The sequence below is a fragment of the Lygodium microphyllum genome, chromosome 20, assembly GCF_053477565.2.
Source record: "Lygodium microphyllum isolate KBCC chromosome 20, Lygodium_microphyllum_v1.1.10, whole genome shotgun sequence".
NCBI classification, from domain to species: Eukaryota; Viridiplantae; Streptophyta; class Polypodiopsida; order Schizaeales; family Lygodiaceae; genus Lygodium; species Lygodium microphyllum.
In genome coordinates this window covers 26,850,960-26,874,154 of record NC_141154.1, presented here as the reverse complement: position 1 = coordinate 26,874,154, position 23,195 = coordinate 26,850,960, and the positions used below count along the sequence as shown (strand labels likewise).

The 23,195-nt window shown below is 41.4% G+C and overlaps 1 protein-coding gene across 1 annotated transcript; it reads right to left on the bottom strand.

Annotated features, from left to right (window-relative positions):
- Positions 1-1,385: 1,385 nt before the first annotated feature.
- DEG9 (DegP protease 9) lies at positions 1,386-22,600 on the bottom strand. Its single transcript, XM_087701084.1, has 9 exons — positions 21,215-22,600; positions 20,905-21,104; positions 15,268-15,448; positions 14,977-15,168; positions 14,667-14,899; positions 14,436-14,537; positions 2,135-2,185; positions 1,946-2,050; positions 1,386-1,777 (listed from the first exon to the last, which is right to left on the bottom strand). The coding sequence occupies exons 1-9, from the start codon at positions 22,413-22,415 to the stop codon at positions 1,679-1,681; spliced, it is 2,364 nt and encodes a 787-aa protein (XP_087557210.1). The 5' UTR covers positions 22,416-22,600; the 3' UTR covers positions 1,386-1,678.
- Positions 22,601-23,195: the final 595 nt, after the last annotated feature.

Genomic DNA, 23,195 nt, shown 5'->3' with positions numbered 1-23,195 from the left:
AATTTATTAAAATGCTTGGAATAACTGGCAATAGCACATTAAAGATTGAATATTAGGCAGTAAGGTCATAGTTTCTCACAAAACACCTATTTGATAAACACAGCATTTTCAAAACCCTCCTCTGAAGCATGGGACATGCTCATCTTTGCACATCCCATACACAAGCTAACAAGAACTTTTATTACACTAAGACACCTTTGAGTCATCCCAAGAAGAGAAGAAAATTCCTGTGGCAAGTGAAGGTCACCCAACCACCATGAAGGGGGAAGGGCACAACCGGATACAACACCTTGAAGAAACCACACTTCAAACATGAGCTTGCTGGAAATGCATTGCCTCACACATACTGTATATTTCTTCATTCCATATTGTTGATCATAGATGTCCCTTCGCTTGCATTGCAAAATGCAGTTGGCACAATATTTTAACATTATTGTGTTAAAGCCTCTAAGATGGTTCGGAATGGTGTATCTACTTTTTCTCACTCCTCTTATGGATATGGATATTTGTGACTCATTGTCATGTACTGTATTGTATGTTTTTCCTTAGGAGCCAGTCGTTATAGACACTTGCACACATGGTTGTGCTAATCATCTAGCCAACGCACCAATTTTAGCAAATTAGCTGTGTCTAGACTCTAAGATATATTATTCCAAAGTAAGCATCAACCAAGTTGGTGAACCCCAATGACATTTTACATGTCATGGATCCCTTATATGATATTTTCACATATTGCTAACTTGAGAGATGCTTACATATCATGAATCCCTTACAACAATGTGAATTTCCAAAGACCTTTACATATGTTGTAAGGGATCCATCAACTTGGGAACCAAGCGACTCTCAAGTTACATGGCATGGATCCGTTGAAACAATGTGAGTATCCACAAAGAGGTAGCACACCGCTCAGCCAAGAGCCAAGCTAATCTGTAAATAACTACCACCTCATAAAATCCATCTGCACAAAAGAAGACATTAATTAAATCCATTGCACTAGTGCTTTTAGTAATAAGTCTACAAGGGCATCTTACTCATAGTTGTTATCCATATTTCAAGGACCCAAAGAGTTGTGAAATAGGCAGAGTTGTGGAATAGACCTTACTTCACGAAACTCATCTAATATTATATAACACATTCTTGTTCTAGAAGTGCCCTAGTATCACGAAAAAAAATAGTGGTGAACAATCAAATGGTTTAACTCTCTCTGAAAAATAAACGCGGTACAGCTACACATCACACCTCAGTTCATATTCTGCTTAAGACCTGTTTCAGGTCAACTTTCGAGTAGTGCAGTATCAGTAACCTACACAGTTACCATCACCAGTGCATAATGACACGAATACAATATAAGCATAACTTAGTTCATATACTACTTAAGACCGGGCTTTTCAGGTCAACTTTGATTGTACATTCAAATATGAGTAACTTACATTGTTATCATCTCCACTGCATTGCCATGGGGGGATGCAATCTTTATAAACTTCACTGCTTAAAGCATCATGCACCTTAATTTTTGAGACATGGCACCAGGATCAAAACAGATGCCTTTATGTTCCTACTCAAGCTAGAGACGCTGAAGTAGGGCCATGAATTAAAGGCACTACGAAAATATCTTGTGCACTGAGCATACCTGTGGTATGTTACAATTGAGCTATCAAGTAGAAGTTTACTGAATATTTTAGGCTTTCAAATCATCAGAGGCAGCTGACGGTATACAGTGGGTTGCAAGAATCTCCGGGGTCGCCTTTTTTGCTTTCTTTGTATCCAGAACAACCATCTGTGACACATTGGCAACAGACGGAGCACAAGGTAACATTATAAAAAACAGAACACAAGGTAACATTACAAAACAAAACAACAGAACAAGTGTAGAAAATGATGATCTTTACATGCAACCAACATGATTATGATTTCAACACCAGCTCTCACTTGTGAACTGCCTTACCTGTTGATATTCAAGATCAAACTTCATAAACTCTTCTTTGCAGTTCTCCACCATGTATGCTAGATGTTTCAAGTTTCTCACTGGAACGCCATTAAAGGCAATGATCTGTTTTGTGAAAAGGAGTCAACATTTTACTGAGCAATAGAAGAGATCGGCACTAAACCAAACCAAAAGGAGGTGAATACACACCTGTGTATTGACAATATCTTCATAACCAATATTGACATCAGCCACCAACACCTGTAGCCAAGGATTCCGAATATGGTTGATATCTTGATTTCTTTGAAAGCTACACAACTAGCACTGCAGCACTGTTCCTAAGCACAAGTCATCCTTTGGGAAAGCTAGACAAGGAGCTCGCCAATTCCAACAAACAGAACGATCTGACTGTGTTGACAGCAGTGAAGCCTGAATGGAATTGGACATAACTACCACTGAATTGGACAATAGCTATTCAAGTGTGTTGGAAGTATTAAAGCCTGAAGGAAAAATGGACAAAACTAACACTGAATTTCTGGTTGGAGAAAGCAGTTTGTCTTCAATAAAGTGAATCAACACAACTTCAGAGCACAACATTTAAGATAGACTTGTCGCAAGTGTACACCATCAGGCTCTCTACAAAACGGGCTCAAGGACCAGCAGTTCAAGTGGAAGCAAGTGGAAAAGTTGAGTTGACGACTACATGTGCACCCCAAACCCAGAGCTCCTTGCAACAGCTCATATATAAGCACATTCTGAGTGTTATAGAATGTGATTGCACTGTAATTGTACACAAAAGCACCAGCACATCCAAGTGTTACACATTTAGACCCTAGCACTAGCATTTCCAAGTGTCATAGAATATCATTGCATTCTACTTGTAGACAATAGCAATGGCACATTCCAAGATAGTAGCACTAGCACATTCCAAGGCTCTTATAATGTGACTGCATTGTTGCTCAATAGTTGAAGTGCCCATGATACGTTCTTCATGTTACTGCCAGATTGAGGTTCGAACCAGTGGTTGGGACAATGTTATACAGAACGAGCAATCTGCTCAGGATAAAACTGCAGGTGGTACACACAACAGGCAACCTTCACTAGGACATGGAGAACACAATTAACACAAATTAACACAAGGTCACCATTTCCTGATCTCAATTTTAGATTTGAGACACCCAAAAAAGCCACCCACGGAGGGGGGGAGAGAGGGGGGAGAAAAAAGGCCCAAGAAATCACATAGACAAAACACATAAGTAAAAGTATATCAATAACCAATTTGGCATGAAAAACTCCAAAATGCAAGAGTGTAACATAAATGCTGGAAAATGAATTCAGAGTCTGTGCACTATTGGATTGCGATCCCACATGAACACATATAAAGAAGTGGGAAAGCTATACAAGTCTGGAATTCTGCTGTCAATCAAATACATTATTGACGAAAGGGCTTGCAGTACAACTGCATGATGTCAATACAAAGGGCAGGCTTAGAATGATGAGAGATCAAAGAGAGATGGCTAGGCAAACTTGGCCGACTTTCTTGATTGGGTCAACTGCCATAATTGGTAGGCTCAGAGATACCAGGTAGCACAGGTATGTCACCATTCACTCCTGCTAGCTTTGTCCAGCAAGACTGCCTTGCAGCCACCAGCGACCTCTCAGCAGCCACCACACTTCAGTCATAGATCAATCTAATGGTCATTTTCCTCAACCCTCAGCCATCCACCTGTCAATGCTGTTCTTGGACATTATTGTTTTCTTAGGCAAGTACACTTATCAGGCTAAAACGATCATATATGAACTAGGTTCTAACATTTAATGCCTATTTTATTGGGCTTTGAAGAACCTGACCTTCATCCTTTTCAAAATATCTTTTTTGTGTATTCTTGGCAAGTTAGCAAAGCAGTTTCCCTCCACAGGGCTAACTGCTGGTGAACTTAGTCCTAGTTTCTCCAATGTGATGCACACTACCAAGGAATTGTCTACCTAGCAAATATGCACATTTTTCTTTTAATTTTGACTACCTCTATCGATTGCGATACAGATATGCCGTGTCCCATTAATGTGTGTTATGGGTAGCCCATATTACAGTAAGAACATTTTGTGCTGGACAAGTCCTCTATCGATTGTGGTATAGACATATGCCCTGTCCTAACAAGTGTTATGGGTAGGCCATACTACAGTAAGAACATTTTGAGTTACACAAGTCAACACCGTATCTATCATTTCAACTCCTGAGGAGGCCCAATAATATTAGACCTGATAATGTATTACTTAGAGCAATGACCAATGTATAGCTAATTAATAGAAATGAGGGCACTTTTGTTTCTTATTAAAGGTTTTTCTCCTTATTGAACTCTAACACTAGTTACAGTTGAGTTAGAACTTTAGAGCTAGTGTTTTGTCATGCTGATAAAAAATAAGCTCCTATATTATTTCTTCATCTTAGACACAGGTATTCCACTTACTTCCTCATCCTTCAGCTTCCTTCTTGCTTCTGTTTCTTCACATTTCAAATCAGATCTGGCTGCCCTGAGTTCCCCAACTCTCCTCACCTCCCTTGCCTATGTAACAACCATTCTTACAAAGAACTTCACTTTCCTCACACAAAGCCTTGCTGTCCAACCTCACCTCATTCAACCACCTTCCATGCTTCTGAGAGCTGAGCGACTTCTACTAACCTCCAACAGCCTGGGCAACACCATTCTGGAGGTTTTCGTAACTATGCGTTGATGCAGCTGCTATTCCAGGGCTGTTCATCTTTTTGTTAAGTGTTGCCTGCAAAACATTGTGGTGATTTTAAGACCTGTTTTGCTATCTGCTTGCTGGGGAAACCTCCTATTTGGGACCTGTCTGTAAGCTGTCTTGGACCTATCCCAATCAGCTTTTTGCTTCCACGGCTTGATTTTACTCGAGTGCATTAAAAATTATAGAGCTCTCAAACTTGCTCTTTTCCACATAATATAAATAAAAACCAGTCATTTAATGCTTAACCATTAAAGGTTTTGACTTGAATGGAGCAATTTTCATTCATTTTGATTGTTTTAGATAGTTAGAGACAACTGCATCAGAGATATATCCCTGGTGAAAATTCAGCCTATTGCTGCTTGTCTTTGGAGTTTTAGTTTCATCTTCTTTGCTCACATTTGTAGGTAGACCCTTGTGCCTCTGAGAATTTTCTATTCAAGTACAATCAGAATTAAGTAGGTACTTGTGCTTTGTTGAGCCAAGGATGGGCTATTGTCTGCAGGGATTTGTAAAAGTTGCCTTCCATCATAGCAAGGGATTTGTTAAGTGCAACACACTTCTCAAGAAGTAAATTTTGTGGACAGCTTGTGTGTATTTTCAGTTCATCGACCAAAACACACGAGTACAGGCAATTTTCTTAGGTTATTCGCACAAAAGGAAGTCAGATAGTATTAGCTACTCCCTGAGGAGTTATGTGCTCACAAATTGTTAGTTGCAAAAAACTTGTGAGATAACATACAAGAGATGACATTAGACTTGGAAGCTTGGCCCCTAATACCTCCCCACAAGCTACAAGACATGGTGGGCAACAAGCTTAACATGATGCAGCAAGCCCAGCCATAGGCACCTCAGCCTCCAACTTACGATAGATGGTAGGCCAAAGATGTCTTTGACAGCATTGTCTATTAGAAAGGTCAATTATGCCCCATACACGGTCATGCAAGACCTCAAAGGCAACATGGAAGCTACATAGCAAGTATGAAATGAGGCAAGAGTCAAGTTTGACATATACCTATGTAAGACTCAGTCCTAATGCACAACTCAATAGAAGAAAAGAGAACCCTAAAGGTAGAAGAGATTCTCAAATCTGTATTACAACAATAAAATAGAGATTTGTACAAGTATTGGCTCCATGAGCCCAAGCTCTAACCACCTCTCCAAATCCTCAATGTCACGTAGCTGTCCTGTCCGGGACAGCTCTTCATTCTGTCTTGATCAGCCCTGAGCATCGTCTTCACTTCTATCAAGCCACAAACACTCCAGCTCTCCTTGATCTCATGCGCAGTCTTGCACAAGGGTAGACTCGCTTGCTGCTCCTTGCAACTTGGCACAGACAAAAGAAGAAGAAGCCAAAGCTGAACACCACCAAGATGATCACCACAATGATCCGCGTTAGTTAGCATCAGCCTATTTTTATCCACACCAACTTACTCGCCTGGCACGCACATCTTGCCTCTTGTGCAATCCTTCTCTCACATGCTCTTGTGATCCTTCTCACATGCGCTCCCTTGACCATGTCATCCACCTCCCCTAGTCCCATTACATGCTCAACATATATGCACATGTATGAGGGCAATGCCCAAATGCATTACAACTTGAGACTGAGGGCCAGCTCATGCAAATCAAGCTTTTGTTCATGTCCAGAGGGTCACCACTACTTTGAATTCTTTTCAGCAGCCCTAATTGTGTTTTTGTACATCCCTAAATTTTTCTCTAAGAGGTGATCTTGTTCCTCATATCTTTCAAGACCTGACTGGACTATTGCTGTAGCTTATCTGCATGTGTTCTACCACTATTTTCTATTATAAAAATAGAATGTCACAAGTCTATTCTCCTTGTATATCAAAAAGAAGGTTACATATGGAAAAACCTTATCAAAATCAGCTACATTTGTTTTACTACCCTTCAGGACAATCAGATGTCTCACCTTAAGACACATTCGAACGATACATCAGGCATTGGAAGATTAAAATTTATCACGAACATGGAAAATAGTGGACTAAAATATTTTTAAAAGGATTGTACAAACTACATCCCATCACTTTGATGCTCATCATTTATAAGCTAGTATCTATGTGCTTGTGTTTAGACTTGAAAAGACAATAGACAAAAGCTTCTCATTAGTGAGGCGTAATTTGCAATTGATAGTAACTAACAACATAGCCAATGTATTCAAAGGCACTAAGTAACATTGGGTACACCAATCAAGAAATCTTCTTGATACAAGTCATGATAACAAAAGGCTCTAACCTTGTATATTGGAAGTTCAAATCTCAAGTTAAGTTAAAAAATGAATTTTGAAGAGAAAATGTCAAAAGTCAGTTGCTAGCTAGTAGCTATACACAATGGGACTTCCCAAGATGCTTAGACAATAGGTAAATCTTTAAGTAATTCATTGTATGCTAGTGCAGCACATCCCTTGCAATTATCATATGCAAAAGTTTCAATATACCTGAAGTCCTTCAATTGTGCTACATTTAGGAAAAATGAAAAGGATTTCATAATCTCTTAGGGCCTAGTTCTTGATAACTGTAGTTTTTTCAAACTCATTGGCCAAATGCCCAAATCCTTGGACCCTAGTCTTTTATTATCTAAAATTTCTTTAAACGCTCATTGCCAACACCGCTTTATGATACCACTACTTTGGTAGTATGGATGTCATTTACTATTGTCTCTCATGTTTGGTTTTGGATAATTATTGCTTTGAGAACTAACCCCTTTGCATATCCATGAATGGAACAACAGTCCCTCATCCCCCCCAAGAAGAGAAGTGCATGAGTGTTAGTAGGTTCAAAAATAAGGGCCATACAAACATTTCTCATGCGCTAGAAGTGTTTGCAATCTATCCTAAACCGGCACTATGATCAAGAGAGTATACAACATTTTCCTTTGAGTTCAAATGATTCATCATAAAAGGAGGCAAAGTGCTTAATCTTGCTTGAGACTTATTACCAAGCAATTCTCACCATTACTAATTCCCAACAAGAAAAGTTATTACTATGGACTCTCTTAAGTAAAGCAAGGGTCTGTATAACTATGAATTATAGGTCTGTAGAGTTGAGTGTTTGTACCACGCAGGTTTTCAACCTTCTTGGCAATTCCTACACTAGTAGATTAATAACAAAACCATCCTTCCTCTTTACAAAAAGGGTGGTGAAACCCTGAATTAATCTGATTACAACAAGGAATTAAAGCCAAAAATAACCAATAACTTGAAAATCCAACACTCTACAACTTTGGACTAGATTGCCCTAAAGAAACTGAGATGAGACAACACCGATTCACCCCAAAAACACCAGTGCCCCTCTAGTATTTCTTTTCACATTAATTTCAAATATTATTAGAAGCCAAACACACCAAATTCTCAAGAAATTGGTGACCAAGACGCCAACTCAAGGAACATGTGAGTTTCCAATCCTCATCAAATCAAGCACAATCCCACACAACCTTGTAGCCACTTGCTATTCTGTGTAACCAGCAACCCTAAAACTCAGCTTGCCTCTATTTCACATCCTGAGGATTCAAATTTGAGTCTTCTAAAATCAGTCTTGTTATGGACCACTACATCTCATCTATTTTGCTGTCCACTGACTGAATTTACATCAGCAACCTTCACCAATCACCAAGTCATGCATGCACCCATCCCACACAAACTCTCATCCTTGCTAGTTACAGATTGGGATCAGCAAATTCCCAATCAACAACATTTCAAGTTCAAATTTGAGGCTCGAATCAACAATTTCCTTCACCAAATTGTACATGCATTGACCATAGAGGATAGAGAAACAATTGAGAGAGAGAATTCTCTGATTTTCAGACCTGAAATAGTGACCATCATCAATTTCCAATCAAAGTAGCAACACACTTGCTGTAGATGACCATATCTCTTCACATTTGCTGTTAATCTTTACATACGCAGCAACAATCCTTCATGCATGGTTGAGAGATGATTGGCATGCATTCCAAGACAGGCATGCAAACCCTAAGTTCTATTGAAATCACATCAACAATCAGCAAATTCACTGTTGAAATGCTTCAAATTCACTAAGAGTCCTTAATTGTCTTTTTTTTCACAGGGGGTGACAGTAGAGGAGAGAGAGCTTTGATTTTTCTATAGCAGAAAATGCCCAAACAACAACGGCCAGCTGTTGCAAGACACCCAAATGTCATCATCTACAATTGAATAGCCTCCAAATGATGTCTCCTACAGTGAATTAGAAAATTGTTGGAGTCTAGTTCCCCAATTGTGCATCAGCTTCTGTTAATTGCCCCCTAATCAGAGCTCTCCACCCTCAAAATTTCCCGAAATGGCTCTCTCCAGCCTTGCATGGCTCTCTACATAGCTGCGTGACAGGTGGCAAACCTGCCAATGTAAAACTCAGCATCTAGGCTAAATTTCCAACCGGTAATAATTCAAGTAAACAAAAAATTCATCGCCCTACCCAAACTTTGGCCACTGCCCAGCCTCAACTTCAAATTCCTAAGCCCTTTGAGACTGAAACTGTTGAAACTTGTCAGAAGTGGAGCAGCGGTGGAAGCATAAACATGTGCTGAAATAAACTGCTGAAACACAAGACAAAAAGAGAAAAGAAAAGAACACGATACAGATGAGAACTCAGATGTATGCACGGGAAATGGAATCCATATATCTGAACACGAGAGAGTCGCATACAACAGTGAGTCACTGGCTGTGTGGGCACTGGCACTGGCTCTGGCTCCTCTCTCCACAGAGTCTGCAGGTGGTGAAGATGATGATGATGATACTGACTGAGGAGGAGCACTGAGTATAAATAGGCTGAAAAAGTGGGGAGCAATAATGCTGGTCGGACAGCATTAATGCTGGCCGACTGGTGCATAAAAATGCTCCACTGGCATAAAATGCCACACCAGAAAAATACCTAAAATACCTAATAAAAATGCCCAGCCCAGATCAAGCTCAGACTCACACATGAGCTGACAAATACTCTGCTACACCCTCTCTCAGATCATGGGTGATCTGATACAATACAATAGCAGAATGAAAAGGGATCAAAAACTATACAACATAGAACCACCAAGTAGAACCATGGATACCCAAGCAGTGGGTGATCAAGCCACCACCAAGGTGCCTCGGAGAGAACCTGATGTCGATGTCGATCATACCAATCACTTGAAAATAGAGAAGATCATAGCATGTCTCTGTGTCCATCACCAATGTCTCGCAGTAGCATACAAGACCATCCTGTCAAAAATGCCCCTGAACATAGGTGACCATGGATTTCCCGCCTTTGGCCAGACCGCCAAAGTGTCCCCTCATGTGAGCTCCAGACGAAAGCCTCCCACTCTCTGTCAGATAACCAGCTCAGCATGAACTTGGATGTCAATCCCAGCTCCACGATTTGATTCCGCCAGACTGAAATCGATGCGTCAGGGACATCCCTCTCTGGAACCTGTGCACCTGTATAAAAGTATAGATGAGGCGCGGCTGCCCCATCTGAACACCTGCTCACACTCCCTCTCTGGCACAAGAGAGTCGTGAGGGATGACCTCATCACCACCACTAGAAAGCAGCCGAGGAAGGGGCCACAAAGCCCTTCCCGCAATCCAAAGAAGAGGATCCCTTCCGCACCTTGGACTTCACCTTGGTCGGAAGATCTGAATCGGAGTCTGATGAAGGAGAGGACTCATCGGTAGAGTCATCAACAGCCCGCTTCGTCTTCTGCTCCTCCTTCCTGGAAGCCGCTAACGTCTTGCAGTCCTTCCGCAAATGTCCCTTCTTGCCACAGTGGTAACACTGGGCCTTCGACTTCTTCTTCCCGTCACCCCTCTCTGAAGCTACATAAGCCTCGCCTCCATAATGTGCCGGAAGTTGCCCCTGTAATCTCAAGGATATCTCATGCTCAAGAAGCATCGAGGTCATATGTGTAAAACTGACAAGAGTCGATGATGTCTGCGCCCGCAAAGCATTGGCCACTCCATCAAACTCCGGGGGGAGCTTGTAGAGGACCGTCCCGACGAGATGCGCCTTGGAAAGAGCAGATTGCATGTGCCGAACTTGGTCCTGTACCTGCGTAACACGAAGAAGAAAAGACTGAATAGTATCTTTTGGCTCAAACTTCATCTGCTGGAGCTGGCCATAAAGTGTGACTGCCCGCATGGTGGAAGGTGCCTCGTACATCTGCTGCAACTTCTGCCATACTTGAGGAGAGGTCCTACAAGAGGTAACCGCCGGTAAGACCGCTTTAGAAATACACCGAAGCAATGCCGAGTAAGCACGGGCATCGTCCGAGTCCCATGTGAGCACCGCTTCCTCATGGTTGTCCTCATCAAAGTCTTCAAGAAGAGGAAAAGGACGGAGAGGTCGAGGAAGAGCTCCACAGACGATGTACCATAACCGCTGCTGCACAAACCAAGCTTTCATGACAGCACTCCATGTGAGATAATCAGGTCCATGTAACTTATCATTGGTGGAAGTGCATGGAGGAGCCATATGGAGAAGATAAGAAGAGAAGTAGAGAAGAGATGGAATATAGAGAGGAAACACAGCCAAAACACAAGCACAGGCTGCAAAAAAGGAGAGTTCACATGCAATATAACCCAAAATCTGATCAATAGAAGACAAAATCTGCTGCAGAAAGTCAAAAAATCAGTCAAAAACTGCCAAAAACAAAAAAAACGGCCTGAAGTAACAGTCACCCAACCACGACAGTTTGAATCAACAAAACGCAGACTGTAAACTGGAGAAAAACAGGTAGAAAACTGTCGCCAGCAGCTGCAGATGAAAAACACAGGCAACAGAGGGTGCGTAGGCAGTAGGCGATGGCAAGACTGCAAAAAACACAGGCTGAAAACAGCCCTAAAACAGGTCGCCTGGCTGCAACAGCAGTCGTCTAATTAGCAGGGGTAGAAGACAGTCCGGAAATCAGCAAGAAAACACAGCAGGAGCACAGATCCTGAAATCTGATACCATGTCAAAAGTGGAGCAGCGGTGGAAGCATAAACATGTGCTGAAATAAACTGCTGAAACACAAGACAAAAAGAGAAAAGAAAAGAACACGATACAGATGAGAACTCAGATGTATGCACGGGAAATGGAATCCATATATCTGAACACGAGACAGTCGCATACAACAGTGAGTCACTGGCTGCGTGGGCACTGGCACTGGCTCTGGCTCCTCTCTCCACAGAGTCTGCAGATGGTGAAGATGATGATGATGATACTGGCTGAGGAGGAGCACTGAGTATAAATAGGCTGAAAAAGTGGGGAGCAATAATGCTGGTCGGACAGCATTAATGCTGGCCGACTGGTGCATAAAAATGCTCCACTGGCATAAAATGCCACACCAGAAAAATACCTAAAATACCTAATAAAAATGCCCAGCCCAGATCAAGCTCAGACTCACACATGAGCTGACAAATACTCTGCTAACAAAACTTTCCACAAACCTCTATTAGAGACATCAAAATCCATGTTTCTTGACTCAGGTCTATAGCCAAACACTCACAAGCACTTGTCCACCACAACTACTACCAATGTTCTCCACACACAAAGCTAGGATTACTTGGCATCCTAACTCACATTCAACTTAATCTCAATATGCACAATACTTGCGCATAACTTGAGTTTCCCAAATTTTAAATGTCTCAATAGCATTAAGTTAGAAATCCATGCCCTATGACAAGAAGAGAGAAAAAAACACAGCAATATTTTCAAAGGTTAAAAGACCTCTAAAATAGCAAGTATAAGAAAGCTCATAAATATAATCTTGTATACGAAAAGAACAAAGGACAAGAAATCCTAGAAACTATAAAAACTAGCCCAACTAAAAAAGCTTTATTTAGCTAGGATACTTTGGATACTCGCCATCATTATATAGAAATTAACATGAGTCGTCTAGCCTAGGAAAGAACCTCCAATGTCTTTGGACAATATCCTAAGTCACTAGTTCATAAGTGGTGGGTAGTAAATGAGACATATCACCTCTCTCACTTGGGTTAACTAAACTTAAGGCTACAAGGGTACCTATGTGATATGCAATATCTTCAATGCACACAGAGAGATACAAGGATACAATAGTGTTAGCATAGAAAATGCATAGTGTGTGAAAAGCCACATGACAAACAAATGAACTTGAAAATGAAATATGAAAGAAAGGAACGAGACTCAACAAACAAACCGACTATATGGAGATATTTGAAACAATGAATGGCCAAAGGGCAAATGTTTGTCCAACCACCACCCTCTTCTCAAAGGAGCACGCAAATAGATGTTGAAGGATGTGTCGTACTCTAACAAACCCCAAACACCACAATTCACCAATGCTCAATACCAAAGCTGATGTAGAAGCAGCAATCCAAGGGCGACAACTACATCCAAGCTTAGAAAGGAAATGTAGACCACAAAATGCAGTAGTCCTTTGAATCTGGAGTGCACCAAGGCTGGGAATGCAGTAGTCCTTTGAATCTGGAGTGCACCAAGGCTGGGAATGCAGTAGCACATAATTGCACCAGCAGCATGGCAGAGGCAGCCTGCAAAACACAGCCACCTCAGACGCCACCCACAGCTGTGGGGTGAAATACCAAGGCTGGGATAGGAACGCAAGTGTGATGATGATGACCTACAACAAGATGGCCTGATCTGATGGTGACAGGCAGCAAGAGGTTGGCAATCAGCGGCGATCTACAGGGATAACTTGATCTACTTGTCTACATGCCCAGAGATTTCAAGACAAGCACTTCATCATCCCACTATACAGGTTGAATTGGTGGGTCCTCAGTTGAAAACAAACAGGCATGACATGTCAGATTCCTGGCTTGCAAAGATAATGCCAATGATGGCTGGCAGTAAGGCACTAATGTGGGATGGATGCAGGTAGACTGATCAGAATAAAAGTGTGGGGAAAGGGATAATGTGGGACGATAAGTGTGACTGTCCCATGATCATGTCCTATAGAACTTTGTGAGGCAATTGTCCTACCAAAATTCCTGAGTGTCTTCTCTTTTTTTCCACGAATTAAGACTCATAGATGGGAGCCAAAAAATTTAGATGATACATTGAGACTAACTTAGGGTAAGATCTTAGACAGCTCAATGAGTGAGAGAGAGAGAGTATGTGTGAATGAGGTAACCTTCATCAAAAAGAATTTGACTATTTTGGAAAATGATCCAAACATCTTAATTCGGATTGACACCTCTAAAGGCTTTCAGAAACCCATCACACACTAGATGAAATCTAGACTCAAACAGAGTGTATATTGTGTTCACACAAGAAGTACCACATCAAAATATCTGAATCAGTTGCAAATTGTTTATAGACACATGGTTGGTTTGGATGTGCCCAAGCATGCCACACGCCCTGTTCACAGCATCGTACATGAAGTGACATGCACAAAAGTAAATTAACTCCCAATATCTTTGATCTGCAGTTTCAAAACATTTATGAAAGTATTCCTTGTATAGCCGTGTGTTCACATGTGAGAAAGCAAACATGAGAAAGTATTCTTTGTACAGCCATGTGTTCACGTGTGAGAAAGCACACGTAAGATAACAATTATCTTTTATAGAAATATTGCACACCCTATTTCAATTGTCATACATGAACTCAGACCATGAACCAAACAAGCTCCTACAAGCGAGTAAGTCCCAATCCCTGCCCTCCATCCTTAGTGCCATTCATCATCATATTAAACCAAAAAACAAAAGTGGCAACAGGTAGTCAAACATGTGTGCAAGCTTGCTTAAGCTTGACCAGTGTCCAAGGAGTCTTTCACAAAAGCAAGCACACCTGCGAGATCACCACCAGTTGTTCATCCTCTGTCTGAGCCATGGAATGCAGAAGCTTATCAAGTAGCTTCACCGGTGCATCATAATCATAGTCTTTCCCGTACTACAGAGTGTACCATTGCAGAATCAGAACCATTGAATGCTATCACAGTCCAGAACTTTCAGTACTTACTAGCAACATTTCATTTCAATCTTTGAAGATCAAAATTTCCCAGTAATTTAAGAAGTTTACCTCTGAGCGCAGGTATGGAACAGAGACTGCAGCAAACACAATGCCTGCAACTATGAAGTAAGAAGGGGGTTTGCCTTTAATATGAGCAGGAACTAAGCGCTTGTGTGTTTCAAGCTTAACATCAAACTCCATAAATTTGGCATCTCTTAAAATCTTGATTCGTGCTTGCTCTCCTGTGTACTTCTGTGAAACAAGATAGCTAAACCCAATCCTTTCTCCACGCCGAAAAGGGACTGCAAATTATAAATCGTCAAAAGTCAGAAATTTTGAATCTAAGGAAAATAGAATCAGACAAATGTTGATTCTATACCTGTTCCATCATTGGCTACATCAATGCCATCAAAACTAAGAAGAATATCTGATGACTGTATATATCTGGCTGCTGGTGCAGTTGGCTCAACCCTCCTTACTCGAACTCCTTTTTGATGAGGTCCCATTCCCAAAGACTTCCTCAAGTCTGGATTCTCAATCTTTTGCCAGTCTATTCCTAATATTGGAAAGCCTGCAAGATAAAATGCTGCTAAGAATACAGAAAATATCTTTTCTGAACCAAATTTTTATCAAAGGAGAAAAGTGATAAAACTGAAATAAATGTCAGCACCTGTATATTCTCCATTCCGTCCGTAGTCATTAATAAAATGATTTATGACTGGAGTAGGAATAACATATCCTATGTTTTCAGCATCTTCATTTTTTAGAGATTGAAACGCAATACCAACACATCGACCCTTATCATTGAAGGCTGGGCCACCCGAATTTCCAGCATTTATGGCTGCATCAATCTGCACAAACAACGAGTTAATAACGTATCTCACAAACTCTAAGCTACTGTTTCAGCAAACAGATTGTCTGTTATGCTTGAGCAATTAAATGGCAGCCAATCTTGGTCCGTATGCAAACTTATTTATAATTAAAAGTGTTGGACATAAGATGATGCACTATGCTGTTGCTTCATCACCTTGCAGTTTGGCATCTCCTAATGTTGCTGAGTGGAGGCATCTTGGCACGTAGGCCAACCATCATTGAGGTTTAAATTATTCAAGAAGATGATGCACTATGCTGTTGCTTCACCACCTTGCAGTTTGGCATCTCCTAATGTTGCTGAGTGGAGGCATCTTGGCACGTAAACCAACCATCATTGAGGTTTAAATTATCCAAGAGGCAGACATATATACTGCGTTGCAACTTTCAAGTTTCTAACCTACTGTAGACTTTGAAAGGTCAGCCATCTAAAGATTCTAAGTTGAAGTGGAATCAGAGCTGGTAATAGCAGAGTCAAAGCATGAAAGAAATTGAAGTCCAATGGCCCAAAGGTAGCCAAATCAATAGGTTTCTGTATGGTAGTAGACAGTTGCAGTTTTTGGGTAGGTGTGCTCCAGTTTGGTGTGCAAACTCCAATCACCCAGAGGTAGCCAAATCAAAACAGGTCCTAAATGGTAATACACAGTTGCAGTTGTTGGATAGGCATGCTCCAGTTTGGTGTGTATAAAAACACACTTTCTAAATTGTATTTAGGAAGTCCAAACTAAAAAATTCACTCATAATTATAGGGAGGATGGAAGAGAGTGAAATGAACAAATAGACCTCTCAGACTCACTCACAAGAGTAATAGCATGAAGGAACTTTCTTGAGTCAAGGTTGATAGGCCACAAAATTCGTGAACTCAATCAAAATGAGACACAAACCAAGAAACTTCCCAATACAAGTGAGAAATACTACACACATATACAAAGAAGATGAGTCACATATGCCAATTGCCAAATGCTACAAACTGACACTTAGTGGCTTAGCCTTCTATTTGCCTAGTACTTCATAAGACTCACACGTGGAGATGAATGCCCATGATTCTCAAACCCCCTTTTAGCTCCACAATAAAAAGGAAATAGAAGCCCTTCTTACTTCCATTCACAATTATAGAACCTTATAGATATAGATGAACAAGTGATATAAACAAACCAAGCCCTCTTTTTGCATAATCTTGGGCATGAGATGCAGTTGTGCCCTAGTCCCACAGTACAAAGCAAAAGGGAGCTTCACAATTCCACAAGAAGTCTACTCTACAGCAAACATATGCATAGGGAAATTGACCCTGCAATATTTCAGGCCTAGGACCAACCAAAATGCCGTTGCTTGCTACCAATCAAGCTGGAAATGCAGTCACTCAGCCCTTGATGTTATCGCTAACAGTTGTACACCTCTTGGAGTGTTCAGCCTGAAACAAGCCTTTCTTTTTCAAAAGGGTGGTGATAACCTAATTTAACACTAATTGCAAATGTTACCACTTAATCTCGGACAATGGACAGCCTATTGGCCCCATAATTGGTGCCCCTTGCAGTATTTCTTTAAACCTTTATTGCAAATGGGTGGAGTGCAATTGAGATCCTTTGATCTCCTTCGCTAATCCAAGTACCTCTTGCTTCAAAACCAACCACCAAGCCTCCAAACCAATTTGCCTCTTGGCTTGCCCAAGAATTGGCTTCACCTTGCTCCTTGAAAAACAAATTCAGCCTCAAATTTGACATTGACTAGCTAGGCTCTTGAATCTCCTTGAAATTCCCTTCAACTGCTAGAATTCAAGTCCTAGGCCCTCGATTCTGAGCACCATCCTGATGTGGCTGTCAAACCCTAATTTATGTTGTAAATTAGTGTCTACAACAAAGATTTTCCAATATCTCCACCTCTAATGACTCAAATAGCTAGATTTTTCTAAGATAACCTAAGGGGATGAGAGAGCATACTGTAGAGAGAAAAATTTCAGAGTTTCATCACAAGAAATGTTGAAAAACTGCTATTGCCCTACTCAAACAACCATGGAAGCTATCACATACAACTTGGGACCACCAAAAAGACTACTGCCCCTTTTGTATGTTGCCATCTGCACAAAAAGAACCATGGGCTGCTATCACCTACTCCTAGAGGACTCCAAACTGACATCACTTGGTGCAGGAGTTGGTCCCTTGTAGCTGCAAATCACATCAACGGCATCTTCTTACTCTCTTAAAGCCTCCTTTCTCATAATGATTGGAATAGACTTCCAACAACCCCCAAAAACTTTTTTTCTACTTGTATGGACAAGTTTTGCCAAGTAGCAACCTTGTAATATTATTTTCCAACATTATCCGGCTTATTAAATTAATTTTTAGTATATTAATTCTAAAAATTAATTTAATAGTTATTCTGGTGCTCTAAAAAGTTCAATTTTACCAACCAATAATTAAATTGGCTAGGCTAAATTATCTTCCAAATATCCCTAACTAGTTATTGACCCTTAGACTAGTATTAATTAATTAATTAATGCCTAGTCTCTAATGTCGCCACTATTGACCCTTAGACTAGCATTTATTAATTAACTAATGCATAGTCTCTAATGTCACCACTAATATTAGTAGCCAATAAATTGGTCTAGACCCAAATCCAACACCGAGTACCGCCTAGTACCTGTCAAGTGTAACTTATTACAGCTTTTGCCTTTGGCATGAATTGATATCTCGGGGGTCTTGGATCCCACACTATGAAAAAAATAGCATCTTACATGGGCAAGTCACATTTGCACATTTGATTTACGTTTAGTCAAATACTAAGTAAAGGAATAAGATTTCATATCCTCGCGACACAGCCTCACTCCTACCTCTATTAACCTCTGAATGGCTAGAATGACCCTCAACCAATCCCCAAATAATTCTCACAAAGCAACCTACTATTGATGATGCCATATATATGTTCTTAGGATTTACACTTGCTTGGACAAAGTGCAAGCACAAGAGTTGGTTACTTAAGAGTGACCAATCACTAATCATTTATACTACTATCTTGTCATGGTGGAAACTTATGACAAAACTTAGAAAAGAGAAGACTTCTGAAGAGAAGGCAATGGTGGGAAGTTTAAAGACCTAGTTTCCATGGCCTAGAGCCTTCTCGCAATCTTCAAGAAACCGATACCATATTGTAAACTCTAAAACCTGAACACATGCGACATTGTAGAGAACACTTGTAGTCTTGGTGGGAAAGAGTATAATACATCAAGCATCACCCAAGTCAATTGGATGCAACAAGCACAAGAGTTTCAATGGTGAGATGTAAATTGAGTGTGTTACATGTCGTAGTCAAAGAGATGGATAGCCAATTTGGCTAGCTAGTCCATTCAAAACCCCTTTCTATGAAAGAACACTCACGCTTTTCAATCCCAAACAACATTATCAAGAATGGGTCACAAGACAATACAAGCTTGTAGTAAGTGTAGTAAGTGTATTGCATGTGATAGTCAAGGAGGTGGATAGCCAATTGGCTAGTCAGTCCATTTAAAGCCCCTTCCTATAAAGGAACACTTTCACTTTTCAATCCCAATCAACAATACTGAAACAGGACAATACAAGTTCATAGTACAAGATATCAAGAGCAAAAATACTCATGGCCAATAGTGGGTTAGAGATATATCCAAGCCAAGATAATCAACATATTCTATGGATATGCATGCCCATGAACGAAAAGTCTCTCTACAAGACAAATCAAGAGAGTGAGTTCCTTCATAAGCTCATAATGCAAGTTCTATGATCAAAACACACCGAAGATATACCTAAGCTCAAGGAGTTGCTCACAAAAGATGGGAAAGAACAGTTGTCATGTATTAAAAATCTTGCCTTGGTAATGGGGGTGCCACAACCACCTCCAAACACCCTACCTAGTTGACAACGTGCCCCAACCCAAACTAAGACAAGACAATGTTTGAAATATAAATGTGTTCATATGGCTCTGATTAAGTAAAAACTCAGCAAAGCACCCAAAAGGATGTTACTTCCAATCATACACTATTATCCCTATAATGAAAGGTGCTTGAGCTACATAGCAAGTGTAGACCCAGATTTAATGTCATAATCAAAGATATTTATATGTAATTATTACCATCTCTACATATGTGGAAATAGCAAAAAAAAGTGTTGTTGCCATTATGCCCCACCCAAGAAATGTGATGCTCAACTAACATCTTTTTTTGTTGTGCGCAATAAATGAGGCCTAACTGTAAGCAATGGGTGAGTCTCACAATAAACCTAGCTTTTGGTTGCCACATGCACACTATAATGCAAGTGTATCTATTATACCCAGGCTTACAAAGTTTCCTAACTGTAGAAGTCATTGGAATGCAAGAATCTCTCTCATATCAACACTTGCCAAACAAGCTGATCTCATGTTGCTTAGCCTTCATCTCAAGTTGGAAGCACTGTTTACATGTGATTTAAAAAAAAGGTGCTTAACCTAAATAGTAGGCATAGACCTAGACTAAAAGTCACAAACAAAGCAAATTATGTCATTATCACTATCTCTACATATGTGGAAATAGCAAGACGAGTAATGTTGCTACTATGCCATGCCCCACACCAACATGTAACACCCAACTAATGACATTTTTTTGGGTGATATGCACAATCAAATAAGTCTAATGTAGACATGAGGTGAATCTCACTATGAACCTAGCTTTTGGTTGCCACATGCCCTGTACTGCACATGTACCTCTTTTACCAAGGCTTGTAAAGTATCATAGCTAGGGAAGTAATTTTGGGTGCGAGCATCTCTCGCATACCAAAGCCTAGCAAACAAGTCGATCTCATGTTGCTTTAGCCGTCATCTTGACTTGGAAGCACTTTTTTATCCACAGCTTTGTCCTCTCAACCAATCCCTGGCATCTACTCAAACTTTCAAGTCAACCTCTCACCTCACTACAACTCAATCAATCGAACCTTATAATAAACCTCTCACCTTACTACAACTCAATCAACAATCACCCTAATGAAGACAACGAAAGGTTGGCCACTCACTTCTTGGACCTTTTTCTCATTGCAAGTGGGACTATAGGTTGAGCCAACACACCAAGGAGTTGCTCATATGTGAGGGTGTTCTGAACGTGGAGACTTCTTGGACCTTTAAACATTTTATGTCTATCTTGATCAAAATCTGTCTTAAAATTGCACTCACCTTTTTGCTAGTCCAAGAACAGCCCTATATATAGCTGTTCAAAATGCTTGCAAGAAAATATTTCCACAGATCTAACAACATGGGTGTTCACCTTAGTACAACCAAAAGATCTGGCTTCCTCTTCAGTAGAAAGACATGGAAGTTGTGTTAGATCAGGATACAGAAAGTATAAGACATTAAAAAAAAAAGCTTCTTTTTTGAGTTAGGATAAAGAATAAAAGAAGGCCCTGTTAGCAAGAGAGTATCGTCAGAGGCCACGTAGGCATCTTACCTGGACTCCCAAAAGTTCAGTTGCCCCGTGCACATATGATGTGACTTCAATCCTTGACACCACTCCACTTGTAACAGAAATGGTGTCACCTCCTATGGGGTACCCTACAACTGTGACTGCATCTTGCAAACTTGGCAAGCTCCCAAATTCCACTGGAGAAACACCTTCCCAAAACTCATCATTCGCCACAGTCAATAAAGCTGCAAGGCAATGACGAGACAGAGAGATATTAGAAAGAGAATACACAAAGTGGCAAATGAGCTTTTAAAAATTAGACTACGAACAAATACCGACTAAATGTCTCACTTACCAATGTCACACTCTGTTCCAATTGCGAGGACAGTGGCCACAAACTTGGTATCAGAACCACGTCGTTTTACCTTAACTTGAGTGTGGTGCTCCACGGAGTGGGCATTGGTGAGCACCCTGCGGCCACTGATTATGAAACCACTACTGTTAGAGCTAATCTGTCGTTTCATCTGCCATGGCAGTGAAAAATTGGGCTCAGTATGGACACAGAAGACCTTTACAACGGCATCCATGAAAGGTGAGTGCTTGACCACCTCCCCCATTACATCAGCATGAGCTGGCATAACTGTGGTTGGCAATGCCGGGGAAACGATTGTGGGAGACGACGGATCCTTCAAGTACCTCCTCTCGCGTCGAGGGAAAGTTCTTTCTGCAGAATGGTCCATCTGTGCCTTCATCTGTTTAAGCTGCTTGGGACTCTCTTCACCCATTCTCTTGGGAGGCCTGCCTCTGCGACCTGGTGTCTTAGGAGGCCTTCCTCTTCCTCTCTTCTTTACTCTTTCCACGGAGACCTCTGTGTCCAGGATTTCTACATCATCCAAGGGCGAAGCGTCTGCGGTGGTGATGGTGGCAGGAGCAGCACCACTAGTCTTTGCCTCCACAAGCAAATGAAGTGGGAGCGGAGAGAGCGAAGGGGGAGGCAGGCGAGCAGGGTGGGGGTCCTTGCGAGGCCTGCCGCGCTTTCGTTTGGTGGTGGGAGGGTCAGCAGGGGAGCTTAGAAAGGAGATGGAAGCGCCTCCTGAGGGGGAGGGGGAAATGGCAGGGCGGAGGGGGGTCTTTGGGGGGCGGCCGCGCTTCCGCTTGGCCGAGGAGGGCGGTTGGGGCGAGGGGGAGCTGAGGGGGCTAGAGGCAGGGTACTTGCGGGGTCTGCCGCGCTTCCTTTTGACGGGGGGCTCGTCGGCCTGCATTGCGGGTTTGCTAGGGTTTTGCAGAGGCGCTTCTGCTTCTTCTTCTTCTTCGTCCTCTTCTTCTTCTTCTTCTTCTTCTTCGTCTCCCTGCTCGCGCTCCTTTTCCGGTTCCTTGTCCCCCTCCGTCTCTTGCTCTTCTTCTTCTGCTGCTGCTGCTGCAGCTGCAGCTTCTTCTTCCTCCTCTTCTACTACGGATGCTGCAGCTGGTGCTGCGGCTGCTGCGTCGCCCGCTTCGTCTTCCGTCTTGAGTAGGATCGGCGGGCTCGCAATCTCATGGAAAGAGGCGGCAAGCATCCTAAATCTCACACACACGCTCTCTCTCTCTCTCTCTCTCTCTTTCTACACTAGCTCTCTCCGAAGCACACTACCTAGCGCACTTTTGCTGTCGGAAATGGAGTTGCAAATGCTATGACTCTTTCACCTCTTATGCCTGAAGCCTCATCAGACAGACGTTACGAGGGAACTAGTTTACTAGGCCTTGTGCCTCAAGATGAAACTGTTTGACTGTACCCCTCTTCCCATGTTTTACCTTTTGCGTTTTAACCCCTGTTTGTGCGCTACCTGCTGAGTATCAAGTACTAATAGTATTTTTTTCTCCCATTTTTTTAGCCTTTCCTCCGTGTTTATATTGCCTTAATGTACTTCCAAGTCTTAAGGCCTACATGTACTACCAAGCCTTAAGGCCTAACAATATTTTATTAATTGATACCATTGCTAATATATTGGCCTCACCAATAGGGTTGTGGTATAGTGCTTTGAGTGTGGATTGAGTTATATGAGTGCATGAGTTCAAACCCTGCTTGCTGCATCTCCCCGATATATTATTAAACATAGGTTCACATCCAATATATTGGCTGCATTACAAAAGAAAAAGTACGAATAATGAATAGGCAATCGTCAAAGTGCTTATTACATATACTAATACTTTGGTGCTTACTAAAACAAGTGTGCACTAACAGCGCTTGCAGTGTTGCCATTTTGTTTCAAATAAGAGTTCCAAGCACAATGTTACTCCTCAAAAGCGAGGGCTAGTTGTTTCTCTCTCAGGATTCTGCTTTAAAAGGAAAGAGAAAG

Bases quoted from the DNA above. Each gene is read 5' to 3' on its own strand.
- DEG9 (XM_087701084.1), bottom strand. From the start codon at position 22,415: ATGCTTGCCGCCTCTTTCCATGAGATTGCGAGCCCGCCGATCCTACTC. The intron at 14,538-14,666 runs GTAAACTTCTTA...TACACTCTGTAG, and splicing joins TTCCATACCTGCGCTCAGAG to TACGGGAAAGACTATGATTA. The intron at 1,778-1,945 runs GTAAGGCAGTTC...AATGTGTCACAG, and splicing joins TTGATCTTGAATATCAACAG to ATGGTTGTTCTGGATACAAA.